General features: G+C 48.7%; 3 protein-coding genes across 10 annotated transcripts in view; 2 read left to right on the top strand and 1 right to left on the bottom strand.

The window, feature by feature from the left end:
• ZNF318 (zinc finger protein 318) overlaps positions 1-10,842 on the top strand; it is a 67,775-nt gene extending 56,933 nt beyond the window's left edge. The window contains exons 9-11 of one of the 5 annotated variants that reach the window (XM_084890488.1): positions 9,798-9,881; positions 10,325-10,419; positions 10,815-10,842. The gene's annotated coding sequence lies outside the window, so the exon portion shown is untranslated. Of the gene's footprint in view, positions 1-9,797; positions 9,932-10,324; positions 10,793-10,814 lie in introns of those variants that run through there. The other 4 variants (XM_084890497.1, XM_084890489.1, XM_084890495.1 and 1 more) reach the window with 4 other exon arrangements.
• On the top strand, positions 9,962-12,842 carry CRIP3 (cysteine rich protein 3; the record flags this gene model as incomplete). Its single annotated transcript, XM_084890502.1, is given in 9 exon segments — positions 9,962-10,129; positions 10,133-10,196; positions 10,325-10,419; positions 10,815-10,872; positions 10,968-11,099; positions 11,856-11,927; positions 12,043-12,137; positions 12,233-12,290; positions 12,465-12,842. Coding segments are annotated over 9 exon segments (804 nt in total). The 3' UTR covers positions 12,527-12,842.
• On the bottom strand, positions 12,802-18,721 carry SLC22A7 (solute carrier family 22 member 7). Of its 4 annotated transcripts, none has more exons than XR_014795572.1 (10): positions 18,261-18,705; positions 17,492-17,595; positions 17,208-17,362; positions 16,924-17,092; positions 16,171-16,294; positions 15,776-15,880; positions 15,156-15,370; positions 14,901-15,009; positions 13,965-14,171; positions 12,802-13,576 (listed from the first exon to the last, which is right to left on the bottom strand). XR_014795572.1 is itself a non-coding variant. In XM_084890498.1 (10 exons), exons 1-10 carry the CDS (start codon positions 18,651-18,653, stop codon positions 13,522-13,524), a joined length of 1,641 nt encoding a protein of 546 aa, XP_084746624.1. In that variant the 5' UTR covers positions 18,654-18,721; the 3' UTR covers positions 12,802-13,521. The 4 variants fall into 4 exon arrangements, 3 of the variants coding, with proteins under 3 accessions (XP_084746624.1, XP_084746626.1, XP_084746625.1); XM_084890498.1 differs by having other exon boundaries at positions 15,771-15,880; positions 18,261-18,721; XM_084890500.1 differs by having other exon boundaries at positions 15,771-15,880; positions 18,627-18,721.
• Positions 18,722-19,430: the final 709 nt, after the last annotated feature.

Here is a 19,430-nt window from a genome sequence, read left to right as displayed (position 1 = left end):
TTTTTTTAAAAATTTTTTGTTGTCTAAAGTTTTACATATGTTTCCTTTTCCCCCCAATTGAAGCCCCCCTCCCCCCCCCCCAGCCATTCCCACCCTGGGCAAGCTCCCATCACCCCAATGTCTGTGTCCATTGGTTATGCTAATATGCATGCATGCAAGTCCTTTAGTTGCTCTCTCTTAACAATCGCACCTCCCCTGACATTTGTCTCTGGATCTATGTTTGTTCATCAGTTTATGTTGATCATTATATCCCACATATGAATAAGATCATGTGATATTTATCTTTCTCTGACTGGCTTATTTTGCTTAGCATAATACTCTCCAGTTCCATCCATGCTGTTGCAGATGGTATAATTTCCTTCTTTTTTATAGCAGCATAGTATTCCATGTATAGATGCACCACAGTTTTTTAATCCACTCATCTGTTAATGGGCACTTGGATTGTTTCCAAATATTAGCTATTGTAAATTGTGCTGCTATGTACATAAAGATGCATATATCCTTTTTGATTGGTGTTTCTGGTTTCTTGGGATATAGTCCTAGAAGTGGGATTACTGGGTCAAATGGGAATTCCAATTTTAACTATTTGAGGAAACTCCATACTATCTTCAGTGGCTGCACTAGTCTGCATTCCCACCAGCAGTGCATGAGGGTTCCTTTTTCCCATTGTTGACCTGTTGATGATAGCCATTCTGACAGGTGTGAGATGGTATCTCGTTGTTTTGATTTGCATCTCTTGGATGATTAGTGACTTTGAGCATGTTTTCATGTATCTTTCCGCCTTCTGTATGGAAAACACTTTTAAAAAGCTGTTGTTGATCTTTTTCATAAGCATAGGCAGCCATGGTGAAGGGTCAGGGGATCTTTTTCTGCAGTCTTGATTCTGAATTAGTCTAGGTGATGTCAAAAAATGTAGTCAACTCAATAGCTAACCACAAGTAGCTATATACAGAATACTTTCAATAGGTTCATGTGATGGCATGTTGATGCTGGAAAAAAGGGGGAAAAAACATCAGGCTCTTATAAGAACCATAAATAATGTGATTATACAGCAGCAATTCTCTGCAGGTGGCAGGATTAGTATGTTTAAGAAAGCATTTCTGTGTGTGTGTGTGTGTGTGTGTGTGTGTGTGTGTGTTTCTATTTTTATATTTTGTGTTTTAAAGTAATATAAACTACAGAAAGTAAAGCTTTTTACTTGAAGGGTATATTCAGAAGATAGAGTGAGAAAGCACAGAGTTATGGGTAATTAAAATTAAGAAACACAATGCCGGGACCGGTTTGGCTCAATGGATAGAGCGTCGGCTTGGGGACTGAAGGGCCCCGGGTTCGATTCTGGTCAAGGGCATGTACCTTGGTTGCGGGCATATCCCCGGTAGGGGGTGTGCAAGAGGCAGCTGATCGATGACTCTCTCTCATTGATGTTTCTAACTCTCTATCTCTCTCCCTCCTCTCTGTACAAAAATCAATAAAATATATTAAAAAAAAAAAAAAAGAAACACAATGAAGAGATAATGCTGATCTTTATTAATACACCAGAACTAAGTGAAACCTTTAAAAAAAAAAAAAGTCAAATAGGAACAAAGTTTTTGATAATGCCTTAAAATTGATAAGCATATAGCCATGTATTTGAGCAAGTCCACAAAGATATAAAATGAGCATAATTTATAGTTGTCATAATAAGCAGCCATATTTGTAAGGTGCTTTACAGCTTATATAACACTTTCCCACATTCTCTCATTTGCTGTATATTTAATGATAGACTTAGTTCTACTACCTGATAATTGAGCTTAATTACTAAGTTCTTGTGAATTACTGTAGTTAGTGGGTCTAGTTTCCTGCTAAGGCAAATTTTCAGTTCTCTTTTTACTTTATTAATTACCTAGTATTTATAACCCGAGTCAGTTTAAATCATATTCTATTGTACATGCAGGTCTTTATGTATATCAAGAAACAAACTTCTGAGTCCTTATTTCTAAGTAACTTAAGTTTCCCTTGCTCCAGGCCTTTTGTTGTAAAACTCTCAACCTCTACCAGTCCCCTTCTAATCCCACATCTATCCCATTAACCCTCATCTACTCACACTTGAGACTTGATAACATTTAACATTCCTTCACCAGCGAATATTTACTGAACATTGTGTTCCAGAGATTGAACAAGGCATGGGAAGAATACACAGTGATTGGCAAAGCAGTCCTGATCCCTGCCATCATGGAGCACATAGACAACGGGATAGACAAAGCCTATATTTGGGGAACAGGAGGTTGGCAGACCTGTTTTACTCCCAGTAACCTACAAACCTAGCCTTTTATCATAGGTCTCCATTTGCCTTTTTCCCCACATTTGGTTCATCACTCAGGGAAAATACAATTGTCATAGGTTGTACGCACTCAATGTTCTGGCACAGGATGCTAAATGAGAGAGTGCCTAAGTTAATATCCTGTTATTGAGTAGATGAGGATAAACTGAAGTTAGGCAGGAATCAGTAAAGTGAAGATATTGAGAAGTAAGTTTCCCAAAAGAAAGAGCATTTGCAAAGACCCTGGGACAAGAAAGAGCTCGGGTGGCTCAATTAGTGTGTTTGGAGGATTTGATGCACCAGGAGAGATGACTAGAAGACTGAAAAGGTGGATGGTCCTGGAGTGAAGTTAAAAACTTTTATCGTAAGGGCACTAAGAAAGTTTTAATGACATTATTTGCCAGAATAGGCCCTCTTCAGATATAGACTAGCTGTACAGACCAGAATAATACTCTTTCAGACTGAAACACATGGGCAGCTTAGCAGAAACCATGCTTAGGAGCATAAAATGCAAAGAGTATGAGCTCTAGAATCAGAATGTTTGGTTCTATATGATATTGAACACATTTCTTAGCTTCTCCAAGCTGCTTTCCTTTATGATATAATTGTTAATGTAACATTTAACTACCTCATCAAGTTGTTGTAGGGGCAGAAATAACAAGTACATGCCTATGACTGGCACTCCATAGATGGTAGCTGTCACTATTTTAGCAATGCTGTTTTTTTTAAAATATATATTTTATTGATTTTTCTTACAGAGAGGAAGGGAGAGAGATAGAGAGCTAGAAACATCGATGAGAGAGAAACATCGACCAGCTGCCTCTTGCACAACCCCTACTGGGGATGTGCCCGCAACCAATGTACATGCCCTTGACCGGAATCGAACCTGGGACCTTTCAGTCCGCAGGTCGACGCTCTATCCACTGAGCCAAACCGGTTTCGGCACAATGCTTCCTTGGTAGTAACAATTTCAAACTTCTCTTTGGGAATGGAATTACAAAATCATATATTCTCAAATTGTGACAGAACCTTAAAGGTTCGTCTGTCTTGCATCCCTTCTGCAACACTGATGATCAGTTGGTTTGTTGTCCATTGGAACTTATAACATCCAGGGACAGGAAGCTCACTACTTTCTGAAGCAGCCACTCCATGTTTGGGCTCTATTAGAAAGTTATTTTTTTAAAAAATATATTTTATTGATTTTTTACAGAGAGGAAGGAAGAGAGATAGAGAACTAGAAACGTCGATGAGAGAGAAACATCGACCAGCCGCCTCTTGCACACCCCCCACCGGGGATGTGCCTGCAACCAATGTACATGCCCTTGACCGGAATCAAACCCGGGACCCCCCAGTCCCCAGACCGACGCTCTACCACTGAGCCAAACCGGCTTCAGCTAGAAAGTTATTTTTTTAGACTGAATCCAGATCTGCTTTCCTGTATTTTTCTTTTCTTTCTTTCTTTCTTTTTTCCTTTCTTTCTTTCTTTCTTTCTTTCTTTCTTTCTTTCTTTCTTTCTTTCTTTTTTTTTTTAATTTATTGATTTTTTTACAGAGAGGAAGAGAGAGGGATAGAGAGTTAGAAACATCAATCAGCTGCCTCTTGCACACCCCCTACTGGGGACGTGCCGGCAGCCAAGGTACATGCTCTTGACCGGAATCGAACCTGGGACTTTTCAGTCCGCAGGTCGACGCTCTATCCACTGAGCCAAACTGGTTTCGGCTCTTTCCTGTATTTTTCTACTGAGAACCCTCTAGCCAGGAGTCTTGATAGTGCCCAAATGCCTCTTCCATGTGACAGACCTCCACGTGTTTGAAATAATTCTCCACCACCACTCACCTAGAGTGAAAAGCCTTTTTCTTGCCTAACAACAAAAATAAAGGGATTGATTCATCAAGAAAACATAACAATCCTAAAATATACATTTACCTAAAACATGAGGTAAAAAGTGTTAGTGGTAGATTTTAATAATAATAAGGATCATTTACTGAGCACCCACACTATGCTATAAGTACACAGATTAGTCAGTCAATCTTGTCAATTAAAGAAAGTCAGACAAGTAAATACTTGTAATGCAGCATTTACAGCTACTGTGATAGAGGTCTGTGCAGAAAAAGCAGGGAGTGGAGCACTCCAAGGAAACGTCATCGTAATGAAAGGGGGCTATCTCCTTATAAGGGGTGACACAGCCCAGCTGTTGTGGCTCAGAGATTGAGTGTCAGTCTATGAACTAGGAGGTCACAGTTCAATTCCCAGTCAGGGCGTATGCTTAGGTTAGAGGCTCGAATCCCAATAGGAGGCATGCAGAAGACAGCCGATCAATGATTCTATCTCATCATTGATGTTTCTCTCTCCCTCTCTCTCTCTAAAATCAATAAAATATATTTTAAACTAAAAAGGGATGACACAAGCTGCGCCCTGACAGTTGAGTAGGTAATACAATAGTCCCCCCCCACCTTATCCGCAGTTTCACATTCTACAGTTTCAGTTACCTGTAGTCAACTGTGGCACTCTGAAATACTAAATGGAAAATTCCAGAAATAAACAATTCTTAAGTTTTAAATTGTGTACTGTTCTGAGGAGCATAATGAAATCTCATGTAGTCCCACTTCATCCAACCTGGAATGTGAACCATCCCTTTATCCAGCATATCCACATTGTATATGCTACCTGTTTGTTAGTTACTTTGTAGCCATCTTGGTTATCAGATCAACTGTTGCTACATCTTAGCTTGTCTTCATGTAATCCTTACTTTGCTTCTATTGTTATGTTTTGTTATTAGATATTGTTACTCCCTTATTATGTCTAATTTATAAATCAAACTTTATCATAGGTAATTATGTATAGGAAAAAACAGTCTATACAGTGTTTAATATTATCTGTGGTTTCAGGCATGCACTGTGGGTCTTGGGACATATCCCCTACAGATAAGGGGGACTGCTGTACCTACACTCAACTGGACTTATCAATTTGTGGTTTTTGTTATAATCTTAGAAGTTTTAGTCACACATAGTATTCACAACAGCCATTGTCAGCAACTGCAAGTACATTCCAATAAGAAATGTTCATTTTCCCTCTTAGCATTCTTTTTTTTAAATAACATTTTAAAAGTATGTTTATTAAAGCTGGGAGCAATGAAATAAGGAAGGGCTTAGGATAGAAGAAGCAACAGGAGAGAACCTAAACAGAGCTGCTTTGGCTCTCTAGAAATGTTATAGGAAAGAAATGAACCTAGCCCTAACCAGTTTGGCTCAGTGGATAAGCGTTGGCCTGCAGACTGAAGGGTCCCAGGTTCAATTTCAGTCAAGGGCATGTACCTTGGTTGCAGGCACATCCCCAGTAGGATAGAAATAGAGTTACATCTCTTCCTTCCTCTCTGGAAAAAAGTAAAAAAAAATATTTTTTTAAAAAAGAAAGAAATGAATCTAAGTGGGGATGCTCACTGCAAAATCAGAGAAAAGGGCCTTGGAAACAGGTTAGCCCAGGATTAGCTGCCATTGCCTATTGCTCCCCTGGTTGCAAGTCTTGTGGGAATCCTTATAGTTTAGGAGATGCACACCTGAGAGGGAAGAAAGGCCAGGGTGCTGAGATGGAGGGCGCCCCAATAAGCATTCTTTATAAAGCCTCTTTTAGAGTCAGAATAATGTTAACCAGACAAGGAAGAAGAGAGGAATTTTGTGATTTACTATACCTGCATACAGATAGCATATATTCAGAGAGGAGGAGCCTCAACTAGTCTTTCCTAAGCAAAGAAATAGAAGAGATGAGACATACTATGTATGTCATGACATACAATATATAGGAAGGCCACAGAAGATGGGGAGCAGTAAAGCATTTGTCCCACTGACATTGTAAGTTGTGTAGAAGCAGCATGGTACTCACACTTTGATTCCTGTTTCTTCTAGTGGGGCCCTAGATGCTAGGATACAAATGACCTGTCTAGGAGGCTATAATATGATCCAAAGCAGAGAGAACTAGACAGTCTTAGAAAAGGATTAACTGATGTCCCTGGAAATACTGAAGATAGATCTTGGGCAGATGAAGCTAGCCCTTCCTAAAGGAGGCAGCATATCTAAGAATAAACACAAGTCCTCCCAATCTCCTGAAATGGGACCTTCTTCATTAGTGCCTTAGAGGGCAAAGGCACTGAACCTTGAGCTACCTTCTACAAGAAGAAACAAATGAGAGAGGCAGAAACACAAGAGTAAAATATCAGTGGAGACCAAAACTAATATTTTTCAAGTTTGTTAAAAAGAAGCCCTTCAAGAAATAGTTATAAATCTAAGGATTTTGAAATGTTCCCCGAAACAAGAAACAAATAATGAGAAAGTAAAGAAAAGTTTCACAGTGTACAAGCCTTGTGTGTTTAGAAATCAATGAGGAATCATGACCAGAAAGTACTGATGAAGACCAGTGAGGGAAACAGGAGTGCTAAGTGGAACTTTGTAGATACCAGTCCCATCCCTATGGCCCAATTGAGGAGACTTAAGTTCAGAAAGGGACTCTTAACAGGGCACAGCACTGCAGCGCGCGCGCGCGCGCGCGCACACACACACACACACACACACACACATACACACCCTAAGCCCTTCTGAACTGACTATAAAACAGGAACTTAGCCCTGGCCGGTGTTGTTCAATTGTTGAGCATAGCCTGTACACTGGAAGATCCCTGGTTATCTTGGTTACCAGAGATGGGTTTGATCCCCAGTTGGAGTGCTATGGGAGGTGATCTCATCAGTGTTTTATCTCTCCCCCTTACTCTGTCTTGCTAAAAATCAATAAAAGCATATTTAAAACAAAAAACCCACAGAGGAGCTTATTCCAGAAAAAAATCTTCATTTCACCATATTTCATCAAGGGGTTGTTTGCTTTGTTGGAGTACAAAGTAATCAGCTTCCTCTTCTGTCCCTCATTTGCTCAGCTACCTTTTATTTATTTATTTTAAGTAGTTCATTTCAGGCATTATTATTCTTATCATTATTATTGTTGATATACTCTACTTAAACATTATTGAGACATTCACATACCATAAAGTTCACCCTTTAGAGGTGTACAATTCATTGATTTTTCATATATTCCCAAGGTTGTGCAACTATCACCATTATCTAATTCTAGATCATTTTCATCTTCCCCTTAAAAAATCTCATACCCATTAGCCCTTTTCCAAAACCTTGAGCGACCATTAATCAATCTCTCTCTCTCTCTCTCTCTCTCTCTCTCTCTCTCTCTCTCTCTCTCTCTCTCTCTGGGTTTTCCTATTCTAGACATTTCACATCAATGGAATCATAAAACATGTGATGGTGTTATGTCTGGCTTATTTGGCTTAACATGTTTCTATGGTTCATGTTATAGCATGCATCAATGCTTCAATCCTTTTTATAACTGAACTAGAGGCCCAGTGCACAAAATCTGTGCACAAGTAGGATCCCTAGCGGCTGCTGACTGCCTGCTGGGGCCTCCCTTCCCCAAGCCGCCTGCCATCACCAGCCAGGGTGGGGCCAGCTAGGGGGAGGGGCTGCAAATGGTTGGCCGGCCCTGCCCCTTGGATGAACTCCTGGTCAAGGGGACAATTTGCATATTAGGCTTTTATGTATAGGATAATATTCTATTATGACTATACCACATTTTGTTTATTAATTGGGTTGTTTCCATCTTTTAGCTAGTGTGAATAGAGGTAGTGTGAACATTCGTGTACAAGTTTTTATATGGACAAATGCTTTCATTTCTCTTGACTATATATACCTAGGAGTACAATTGTTGGGTCATTAGTAACTGTATGTTTAACCTTTTGAGGAATTGCTAGACTATTTTCAAAGGCCTGTACTATTTTACATTCCCATCAACAATGTATGAGGGATCCAGTTTTGCCACATCCTCACTAACACTTAAAACTCTCATATATATATATATATATATATATATATATATATATATATATATTAATAAAAGGGTAATATGCTAATTAGACCAGACATCCTTCCAGACAAAGCCATGGTGGCGGGGCTGAGGCAGAGGTGGTTAGGGGCAATAAGGCTGGCAGGGGAGGGCAGTTAGGGGCAATCAGGCCAGCAGGCAGAGTGGTTAGTGTTGATCAGGCAGGCAGGTGAGTGGTTAGGAGCTAGTGGTCCCAGATTGCAAGAGGGATGTTCCCTGAGGGGTCCTGGATTGGAGAGGGTGCAGGCCAGGCTGAGGGACTCCCCACCCCCATGCACAAATTTTGTGCACCAGGTCTCTAGTGTATATATATTTATTGATAGATTGATTTCAGAGAGGAAAGGAGAAGGAGAAAGAGATAGAAACATCAATGATAAGAGAGATTAACTGGTCAGCTGCTTCCTGCATGCCCCGCTCTGGGGACGGACCCCGCAACCCAGGCATGTGCCCCTTGACTGGAATCGAACCTGGGACCCTTTAATCTACAGGCTAATGCTCTATCCACTGAGCCAAACCAGTTTGCTCATTTTTTTAAATTATTATTATAGTCATTCTAATAGGTATAAAATTGTATCTCATTGTGGTTCTGATCTTTATTTCCCTAGTGACTAATGATGTTGAGCATCTTTCATGTACTTTTTGTATATCTTCTTTGGAAAAAATGTCTATTCAAATTCTTTGCTCGTTTTTTAATTGGGTTATCTTTTTATTATTGAGTTATAACAGTTTTTTATATATTTTCAGGTTACTAGACCCTTATCAGATACATGTTTGCAAATGCTTTTTCACCATTCTGTGAGTTTCCGTTTTTGAAGTGTCCTTTGAAGCATTGCTGAGCTACTCCTCAGAGAGGAAGGGAGAGGGAGAAAAAGATAGAAACATCAATGATGAGAAAGAATCATTGATCAGCTGCCTCCTGCATATTCCACACTGGGGATTGAACCCGCAACCTGGGCATGTGCTCTGACTGGGAATCGAACCATGATCTCCTGGTTCATGGATTAATGCTCAACCACTGAGCCACCATGCTGGGCTGTTGAGCTACTTTTAACAAATATTAAAACATCTTAAAAACAAACTAAATTAGGAATATGTAATTGGTGACTGAATTATATGTTTAAATTTAGTAAGCATTATAATTTTACAATCAAACCATTGTTTACAGACCATCCTTTGAGGCTTCCAAACTAAGAGTATTATGCTAGCAATTGCTTTTGTAGCATTTATATGCTTGGTGCTGTTTGGGCACTCTGCATGCATTAACTTAAATAATTTTCACAACAATCCTCTGAGGTAGAGACTTATCATCATAGTATTGTACAGAACAGAGGCAGAGGATGGTTAAGTAATTTACCTGAAGCCAAAGAGTAAGTAGCAGAGATGGGCTGCAGATAACCTCCTGTGAGACTGCCAAGATGGAATTAAACCATTTCAAAGGACCCCTAACCCCTCGCTTTGGGTTTGAAATAATAGTGCTTTCATGGTGTCTACACTCAAGGCATTTTTCCTCTCCATACCACGCCAGAAACTAGTACCAGTGTCTTCATTTCTCCCTTTTCTCACAGTCTGGCTTCAGACCTTCTCACTTCTCGGAGGGCGAGAGAGGCTTAGTGTTTGGAAGTAATTGCGAAGTCACCAGCATCCCCCAGGTGGAGTAGTGCTAAATTTCTGGCAACTAATGGGCTTCTAAGAACAGGGGGTTCAGCCCAATGAGGCTCCAAGCTGAGTCATGGGTGGAGCCACTGGTGAGGGCAGAACGGAGTCCCTGCGGGGTGCCTACTGTGTGCAGCAACCAGCTTACCTGAGCGGAGCCATGAGTTGGACCTGCCCACGTTGCCAGCAACCTGTTTTCTTCGGTGAGGCCCGGGCCAAGGAGCGGGAGAAAACTGGACGAGTGTGAGCCGCTGGGTTCCCTGAGGACACAAGGAGCAGGCGCGGGTGCAATCCCAGAATCCGTTCTATCTGTGGGACTGGCATTCTGGCGGGATGGAGCTGGTCCCCTGGAGCACTCCCCACAGTCTCCCGGAAGCAGGATGGGGCTGAGGGGAATAGGAGGGTGACTGGCAGCCCGGTTCTACCTTGTTCCCTACAGCAGAGAAGGTGAGCTCCCTGGGCAAGAACTGGCACCGCTTCTGCCTGAAATGTGAGCACTGCTACAGTGTCCTGTCCCCAGGAGGGCATGCAGAGGTGAGACCTAACTGGGGCACACAACCCTGTCTGTCACTGTCCTCCAGGCACCAGCCCCATGGTGGCCCTGTTGGTTCGCCAAAGGCAGCCTCAGTGCCAACTCCCAAAACAACTCCCAACACACCAGCCAGGGTTCAGGAACCCTGAGGAGTACTGGTGAGCCCCATGCCGCTTGAGGGGGAGGAGAAGGAAGCAGCACTGCGTCCTGGCCTGCTCTTGCCCTTTCCCCTGACCACAGCGGCTATTCTGCCATGCCAGCCCATCCTTATCCCTCCAGCCCCACCAGCCCTGGCCAGGAGGCAGACACCTGGCCGTGTGTTTGGTAGGAAGACCTGTGAGGCACAGGAGAAGCCCCCTTATCCCTGAGCAACCCCTTTTCCTCTGCTTGTGCCTAGCACAACGGGAGGCCGTACTGCCACAAGCCATGCTATGGTGTTCTCTTCGGACCCAGTGGTAAGTACCAGCTTGGAAGGGGACAGAGTGCGGCAGAAACCCTCCCTGTGGCAGGGACCTGGAGACTCAAGCCTCACGCCCTCTTCTCTCTGCAGGGGTGAACATTGGTGGTGTGGGCTCCTACCTCTACAACTCCCCCATTCCCACCCGTGCCAATACCACTCTCCTCGACCCCAGCAGTTTCAGCCCCCCAAGACCCAGGACTGGTCTCCCCCAGCGCAAGAAAAGTAAGTAAGGCTGAGCCCCATTTCCCCTCCTCCTGACCCTTGCTAGGCAGGGAATGGGGTAGAAACAGGTGGCAATCTCTCACATAGTCCAATGGCTCACATTCCTACAACTTGGTTTATGGCAAAATCTTCCATTATCCAAGACCAGTTTCTTTATGTTTCCTCATATCAGCTGCTGAGTTCAGAGGTAAAGTGGGCAAATGGCACTAGCACCCGCTTTTACAGGTGAGGAAACTGAGGTCAGAGAAGGCAAGTCACCTTGTGTAGTCACAGCTAGTCAGAGGCAAAGCTGGTCTGGAAGTCAGGCCTCTCTGAGGCCAAGGCCACAGAAGGAACGACTTATGAGGAGTCATTGAGACAGGGCCAGTCCCTCACATTCTTCCACTTCTCCCCTCTGTTACTTTCTCCTGTCCCCTACAGTGGGCAGTGACACCGTGCTCCCCAAACACCTGACACCCTTGCCCTGGGCAGCTCTTGTATCAGCTCAGGTTTCCTGAGGATTGAGTTGCTGACAGGGTTGGGCTGGTGGGCACCTGAACCCCTGGGAGGATGAGAAGGAAGCAGGTGGTCCCTCCTGCAGACAGGAGGTGGGATCAGAGGGGACTCGGCTTTGTCTGAAGAAGGCATACTGGTGGCAGGCTCTGGAGTGAGCATGGCTTTGGGAGGAGGACAGTGCCGAATGCAGACTGGTGCTAGGGGGCCCTACTTAGGCCTGGCCTCCACTTCAACCCTAGCCAGAGCCTCTTCCCCTTAAAGGCCCTTCCCACACGAAGACATTCACTGGGGAGACCTCGCTGTGCCCTGGCTGTGAGGAACCTGTCTATTTTGGTAAGTGACAAGAGAAAGTGTAAGGAGGGGAGTACAAGGTGGGCATCAAAGGGCAGGGAGGTGGTGCAAGGCTCCCAGCCCTGCCCATAGGGTTACTAATTCTCTCCACCACCAGCTGAGAAGGTGACGTCTTTGGGCAGAAATTGGCACCGACCCTGTCTGAGGTGCCAGCGCTGCCGGAAGACCCTGACTGCTGGCAGTCATGCTGAGGTGAGCAGGGAAGGGGTGGGTGGTGATGCTGGGAGGAGAGAGGCTGGGGATAGTAGAGCCAAGCTGAGAGTGCTCTCTTTCTCTCTGTGTCCCAGCATGACGGCGTCCCCTACTGTCACATCCCCTGCTACGGCTACCTGTTTGGCCCCAAAGGTGGGCAGCCCCACCCTAGACACTGGGCTTAAAGTATGGCATGTGGGTCTGTGGGGATGTGTGCACAACTTCCCCTGTAATCAGATATATCCCAGGTCCTTCCTAGTTCCCTCCAGCCCAAAGCCCAGTACCCCCTGGCCCCAAGGCCCTGGGTGATGAGGCTCTCTCCCTCAGGTGTGAACATTGGTGATGTGGGCTGCTACATCTATGACCCTGTGGAGATAAAATCCAAATGAGATGCTTACAGAAGTCACCCTAACTCAGGCCTCCCATCATCCCCTCCATGATCCAGCGGGAGCTACAGAATTCTTCAATCCCACGGAGGTAGGGGAAGGTGGGATTCTGGCAGCGTGGGCCTCAGCTCCATAGCAGACCAGAAAGTCTAGACTTTCTCTGCCAACTCCTCCCTTTCCCATTCCTATCTTCTCAGGGGAACCGGCCCACCCCATTTTGAATGTTGGCCTCTTGGCCTTTCCAATTCCTTTCCCCAGCAAATTCTGTAACTTCAAGGTACTAATAAAACTTGTGTTTATTCAGGCTTCTCCAATAAAATGCTGGCTCCCATGTCTTCATTTCTTCTTTGGGCATGAGGCTTAGACAGTGGGGTGGGGGGGGGGCGGTGTTGGAGGATGCATTACCCTGCAAAGTGCCAGGGAGGCAGTAAGACCAGCTATGGAACAAAGAGGTCTGTCCTCTTGGCCCTGGCATTGGGCAGCCTCCAGCATTACACTGTGGACAGCATGCCCACAGATGTCATCAAAGGACGGTCCCTTCTTTAGCACCACGTCTAGAAGAAGCCCCTTATTCTGCACGTCATTAAGGGTGACAACAGATAGATCCTGTGGTGAGGTCTGTTAAGAGGTTTCATTATCCATTTGAGAGATGAGCAAACTGAGGCTCCAAAAGGGAAAGTCACATGCCCAAGGTCACACAGCAAATCAGTGGCAAAGTTTAGATCAGAAGTCAGCACCAGACTCAGTGGCTTCCCATTCAGGGCTCATCCCACAGCTCCATACCTCTGCCCCAACCCAGGGGAACCTTTATTTATAGAATCCCCTTAGCCAAGAGAGAGGCGCCAGAATTCTCCGGCAGCCCACTGCATTCTGGAACTTTGTTGCTAGAAGTTGGTTGAGCACAGAGTGGCACTGGTGGCAAATCCAGCCTTGAGCAGGGGCTCAATGCTCCCAGCCCTGGTCCAGAACTTCTGTGGAGTGCCTGCTCCTGAGACCACTCAGTCATGGACCTGCTTCATGGGCACCTGTTCCTCCTGAGGGCTGGGCGGGGCACTAGGGAGGAAGGAGTCATGAATAATGATGGGGTTTAGCCCCTGAGTCTACCACCCCAGCCTTCCCCGTTAGTGCTGACCTATGGCTCCCCCAACTATTGGTATATAATTGTGTGTACACAAGGGACTCCTACACATGCTTATACACATCCCTGATGTGCAGGTATACCGGAGTGTGCACACATCCACCTCTTCCTCAACAGTCTTGGGTATTTATGTACCCACATAGATATGAACTTGAGCATGCTTTTATACACACAATTTACATACTTCAGGTCATGCACCAATGCATACTTGCACACATGCACCAGATACAGACATGTCTTCCTCTGAATCCTATTTAAGATGAAGGTACCTGAACACCCATACCCACATGCAAATGCACACACCTCTTCCCCTCCACATCCTGGATGGTCTCTGGCAGCTGGGCCTTCTTTGTCTCTGGCAGCAGGAGGGCAGTGCAGGCAGCCAGCAGGGCAATCCCCCCATAAGTGAGCTTGGGCAGTGACAGCCATACTCCATCCAGCAAGGCCGCCAGTGGAGCCAAAGAGCCCCCAAGCCGGCCCACCAGTGCAGTCAGCCCCATCCCTGTCTGTCTGTTCAGAGAAAGGATGGGGGAGGGGGTTGTTGCTCACAGCTACTTGGAGACATGCCTCATGGGGCTTACCCCTGGCTGGCAGAGAGTACCCCGTTGGTGCCCCTTTTTCTCCCCAGACAGCTAAGAAAGATGAGGCTTCTTTCAGGTGGTCTTCTCACCCACCCCTGGCCAACCTCCCCCCCCCCCCCCAAGTCAACACCCACCAGAGGATGGGGCCCCCATTCTGACAGAGTACCAGTCGGGTATCATTGAAGGAAAAGAAACATCACAGGAAAGGGGCGGGGGGGGGGGGAAGTAGTGTGGAATGAAGAGGGTCAGCAGCTCATAGATGATGCCAAGTTGTCAGTAGGTGCAAGGCTTTCTAATCATACTGGGCTGCCTACATGCCTTCTCCAGACCTGCCAACAGCTAGTTGAAAGGGGTCTAGACCCAACTCCCAAGGGCAGCTCTGCCCGGGCTGTGGGGAGATGGGGTGGGGTGGGCAGAAGGAGGCCCAGAGAAGCTGTCTGACCTCTCTCAGGGTCACTTAGTGAAGGAGGTAAACTGCCCCCCCTCCTCCCAGGCTGAGGCCAACAGAGGCTCTGATTAAGCCCGTATTCCGTGTGCTGAACAAGGACTGGGTGAGAGGGACTGGGTGCCATGTGCTGTGTGTATGGGAGGGTGCTGGTAAGAGATGAGACTAACAGACCCTCTCCCCAGGGTTGCCTGGGACTCAGGCTCCCCTCACCTGAGCACAGTAGGGTACAGCTCCGAGGTGAACAAGTAGGCAGTAGTGAAGGCAGCTTCAGAAAAACCTTTCCCCACCACCGCCAGGGCGGTGCTCCAGTACACCTTCTCTGGAGGAAGAGGGGTTCCGGATGGAAGGCGGAGCCCTCAGAGAGGGCATGCGTCGTTGGCCTGGAGCCCAGGCCTCCGGGAAAGGGCGGGGTTTTTGGCCAGGAGGCGGGGCCTGGGCGGGCGGGCGGGGCCAGGGAAGGCTCACCGGCGGACACCAGCAGCCTGCAGCCCAAGGTGAGGGCCGTGCCCAGCAGCGTCCCTGCCTGCGTGAGGCGGCGGCCGGCGTGGCGCACCGACAGGTAGACCAGCAGCTTGGCGGGCAGCTCCACTGCCCCGAACAGCAGCTGCGTCTGATACACGTTCAGCCCCAGCCCCGTCAGGTCCAGGCTCAGGCCGTAATAGGAAAAGTTCACGCCAAACCTGAGGGGTCACAGTGCCTGCCGCTCAGGGCCCTCCTTCCCTGGCCGCTCAGGGAACTTGGCCTTTAGGAGAGACCACGTCCCCCTTGTGGCCAAAGCTCCTTTGCCTAATCTTCCCAGCAGCCCTGCGACGTAGGAACTAACAACGTCCCGTTTCACCTGTCCAAGGTCTCACAATAAGGAAAGGGCAGAGCCTGGATTTGAACCCACGTGACTGATGCCTGCTCCATCTTCTGACCTTCCAGAGCCCCAGCCCCCCAGCCCCCATCCACCACCCCCACCCCCACCCTGCTCTCCACAGAGTTTACTTGTCCAGTTTCCTGTTGCACTCAGCATCATCCTGAAGTCAGCCCCTCCCTCCGCGCCCCATCCCCGCCCCTCCAGGCCAGCCCCCTCCTCACCACACCATCATGCAGCACAGTGAGATGTGTCGGAGCCGCGGTGTCCGAAACAGGTCCAAGTAGGAAGGTCTTCGGACCACCCGCTCTGCAGCTGCTACTTTCCTCAGGGCCTGGTGGGGGAGGAGAGTTGGTGGCATGGAGTTGCCTGTGTGGCCTCAGCAAGGCACATGGCTCTCTCTGGGTCTCTTGCTCCCTTCTGCGTTGTAGGGGGGAGACGGATGCACATGGGAGCTGAGTAGGGAAAACCGGCGAGAGTGTGGCCCACCAGAGGACATCCTGGGAGAACTCTACATCGGCCCAGGGAGCTTTTCCTGCACACACAGTGGGCCCCAGGAAGGGAGTGCTTGACACACGCCACACACATGGACTTGGATGCACTTGCACGCACGTTCACCCTCACCTCCAGGCTCAGGCTGTCCTCACCCACAGGCCGCCCATTGAGCCTGGCGCAGCAGAGCAGGTACCTGCGGGCCTCTTCCACACGGCCCTGAGTCAGAAGCCAGCGTGCAGACTCAGGCACCCACCTGGGGGACAGCAGGAGGCGCTTCAGTCAGCACCCTAAGCCGTGTCTCCCTCCCGGCACACCGCAAGCTGTTCCTCAGCCTGCAGCATCTCCCCAACCCTCCTCACCTGATGAACTTTATTCTTTGTTAAGGCCCAATTTAAAAGCCACTTCCCCCACTCTTCTTTGCCCAGGCCTAGATTCTCCATAGCCCGGGAGTCACTTCCCTATTCACCTGAATTGGTGTCACCCCCAAGATCTCAGCCCCCAGGACCGGCCCCCCACTTCTCCCACAGGTGACAGGAGGGCCTAGGATGAATGAGAGACAGACCCAGAGGTGTCATTCAAAGCCAGCTCATTTGGGGGAGGCTATGAAATGCCCACCCTGCCTGGCCTTCCCTCTACCTGGACTTCCTACCTCCATGCTGGCTCTGTCCTCCAGGGCACCAGCCTCAGTTTGTGCTTGGCTCTGTCTCTCATGTCCCATGTGTGTGTGTGTGTGTGTGTGTGTGTGTGTGTGTGTGTTTCTCTGCATCTCATGTCTCTAGGTCACGGATTGTTTTTCATTCTCTTTGTCTCGGTCTCTCTGTCTTCGAATCTCAGCCTCTGATTATTCTGTCTCTGTCTTCTTCTCACTCCCCAGCTGCTCACCAGAGGCTGACGATGCCTGGGACGCAAGGCAAGGTGACAGCCAGCAGAAGCCATCGCCAGTCCCGTATCAGGTACCCGACCAGGGCCAGCAGCATCACTCCCCCCGTCCAGAAGGTGCTGCTCAGGACACCTGCCACCGTGCGGTGTCCCACGTCCAGCCACTCCAACTCTGTCCACGGCCAGAGACAGGAAGACAGTCAGCCTGGGACACGCGGCGCAGTCTCACCCTTGACAATTGCCTCCCTCCAGCCCGGAAGGCCCTGCCCATTCCTTTGCCTCCTCACCCAGTGGCATCACGATGATGGTGAAGCCGGCCAGGGCTGTGCCGGTGAGGGTGCGGGTGATGACGAACATGATGTAGTTGACCGAGGCTGCACAGGCCAGGCCCATCCCCAGGGCACTCACGTAGGCCACCAGCAGCAGACGGCGCCGCCCGAACCTGCACAGGGTCACGTGGAGTTAGTTCCCTGCAGAGGGGAGATCCCAACTGAGGTAGACTAGGCCCAGACCCCAGCCAGTGGGAGAAGGTTCCGCCCCCACCCCCGCATTGCCCCCCACCTCACCCCACCTGTCAGACAGGTATCCGAAGGCCACAGCCCCCACCAGCACACCGATGAAGAAGAATGTAGAAGTGGCTTTGTTCAGGCCTTTCTGCTCACACACCAGGTCCCACTGCAGGGACAGGCAACGAGGGGCCTCCCATGGGCACAGGCCCCTCTCCAACTGGCACCAACCCCTCCGCGCCAGACCCTGGGTCCTTCTGAGGTCACCTGTGCCATCCTCGTACCTCCGCGTCAGATAATAAGCCTCTGACTGTTCCCTTCAGCTCGGGGCCGGGAGACTTTGTCCCTCCCCAGTCCTGCAGCTGCAGCTTCTTCCCACAAGGGCTTGACCATGACCACAGGAGGCCTGTGCGCCCCCTCACCCCACCCCAAGAGATTCTTTCCCCACCTGCATGCACCCCCAGTTACAGACAGATTCTGTAAATCCTAGACCAGGGGCCCAAATGAGGCAGAAAGAGGAGGAGGCCCCTGCTGTTTCTCCACCTTTTCCTGCAGAAACACCCTTCTCCACGCTCAGCCCAGCTCCCTGGAGCTGCCTTAGCCTCTCCTCCCGCAATTACCTTCCAATTAATAAAGCAGCTCCTCACATGTAATACCTTCATCAATAAATTTTTTTTTTTTTAAAAAAAAAGCAGCAGCTCCCATGTATGGACTCTTTATTACAAGCTCTGTGCTTTAAATTAATATATCGATGAGGGGAAACCTGAGACTCTGAGAAATAAAATAATGAGACCCATCCCACTCACGTGTCCCCCAGCCTCCTGGCTCAGGTACCTCCGTGGCAATGGTGGAGGAGAACTCCGAGTGGTCGTACTCCCAGCCCAGAGGGCATGGCTCTGTGGAGGGCGCCCCCGGCAGCTCCCCAGGACTCTGCCCTTCTCCCCCCAACGTCGTGTTGGGGAGGGCCTGGGCGGAGGTGAAGCGGAAGCAGGAGCTGAGTGTGCCATCCGGCTCCCGGGGAAGGTGGGCCTCCAGCCACATGTCCTGGCTGACGTTGGCAGGGGCCCCGGGCAGGACACAGTGGTGGGCAGGCACGGCAGCCAGGAAGATGGGCAGGAGGAAGTTCATAGGAAGCAGAATTCGGGGCCATAGGGCCAGCAGGGCCACATTCCGCAGTTGGAAGGGCCCAAAGCCACCCACCTGGTCTAGCAGCTCCTCGAAGCCCATGCCGCCCTCAGATAACTGTCCCCCGTGTGGGCTCCCTGCGTGGCAGTCAGCACAGCTCAGCCCACCCACCGTATGGACCCTTGGACTCTGGGGGCGGGAGCAAATAGACTATGGGAGGAGAGCCTGCAGCCACAGTCCAGCCCTTGGGGGCTGGCCCGGGGCTGGCCCTTCCCTGGCCACCTTCGGATCCCTGCCTGTGCAGTCCGTGTCTCTGAGGGAGAGGGCTGCCATCCATTCAGGGGTCACTGACTCCATGGCTCTGGGACTTACATATCGGTGCTCAGGGACCAGGTGGGGTAACCTTGGGCTGCCATGATGGGTAGCTGGATGTGTAGGAGCTGAGCCCATAGCCCCCTGATCAGCAGAGCTTCAAGGGTCCCTAAGAGGAGGAGCCTCCTGGGCATGGTGCCAGCTCTCCTTGGATGCCCTTTGTCCGATGAAACCCAGGTGAGCCTTGCCTGTTTGCAACCACAGCCTGGCCAGCAGCCCAGGATTCAAAACCAGGTGAAGGGTTTTTACTGCTGAGCTATGAGTGCTCTCTGTACCCTGTCAGATTTATGTCCCCACCTGGAGCTTATGCTCTGGCATGAGACACACCTGGAACCACCCTGAGCAGCCTGGCCAATCACCCTCCCCCTTCTTCACTCAGGTGCTCTTCCCATGCACACATTCCCTCCTGCCTGCCCGCAGCCCTATTTTCAAGAGCTTCCTAGATTACCTCAGGGACGTGGGTAAGGAAAGAGAGGGGTTGCCATAGGAAAGTGCAATGCCTAAGGC

This window comes from Pipistrellus hanaki, assembly GCF_964339955.1.
Source record: "Pipistrellus hanaki genome assembly, chromosome: 7".
NCBI lineage: Eukaryota > Metazoa > Chordata > Mammalia > Chiroptera > Vespertilionidae > Pipistrellus > Pipistrellus hanaki.
Note: the sequence above shows the minus strand (reverse complement) of the source record. Positions and strands in the feature narration are given on the sequence as shown.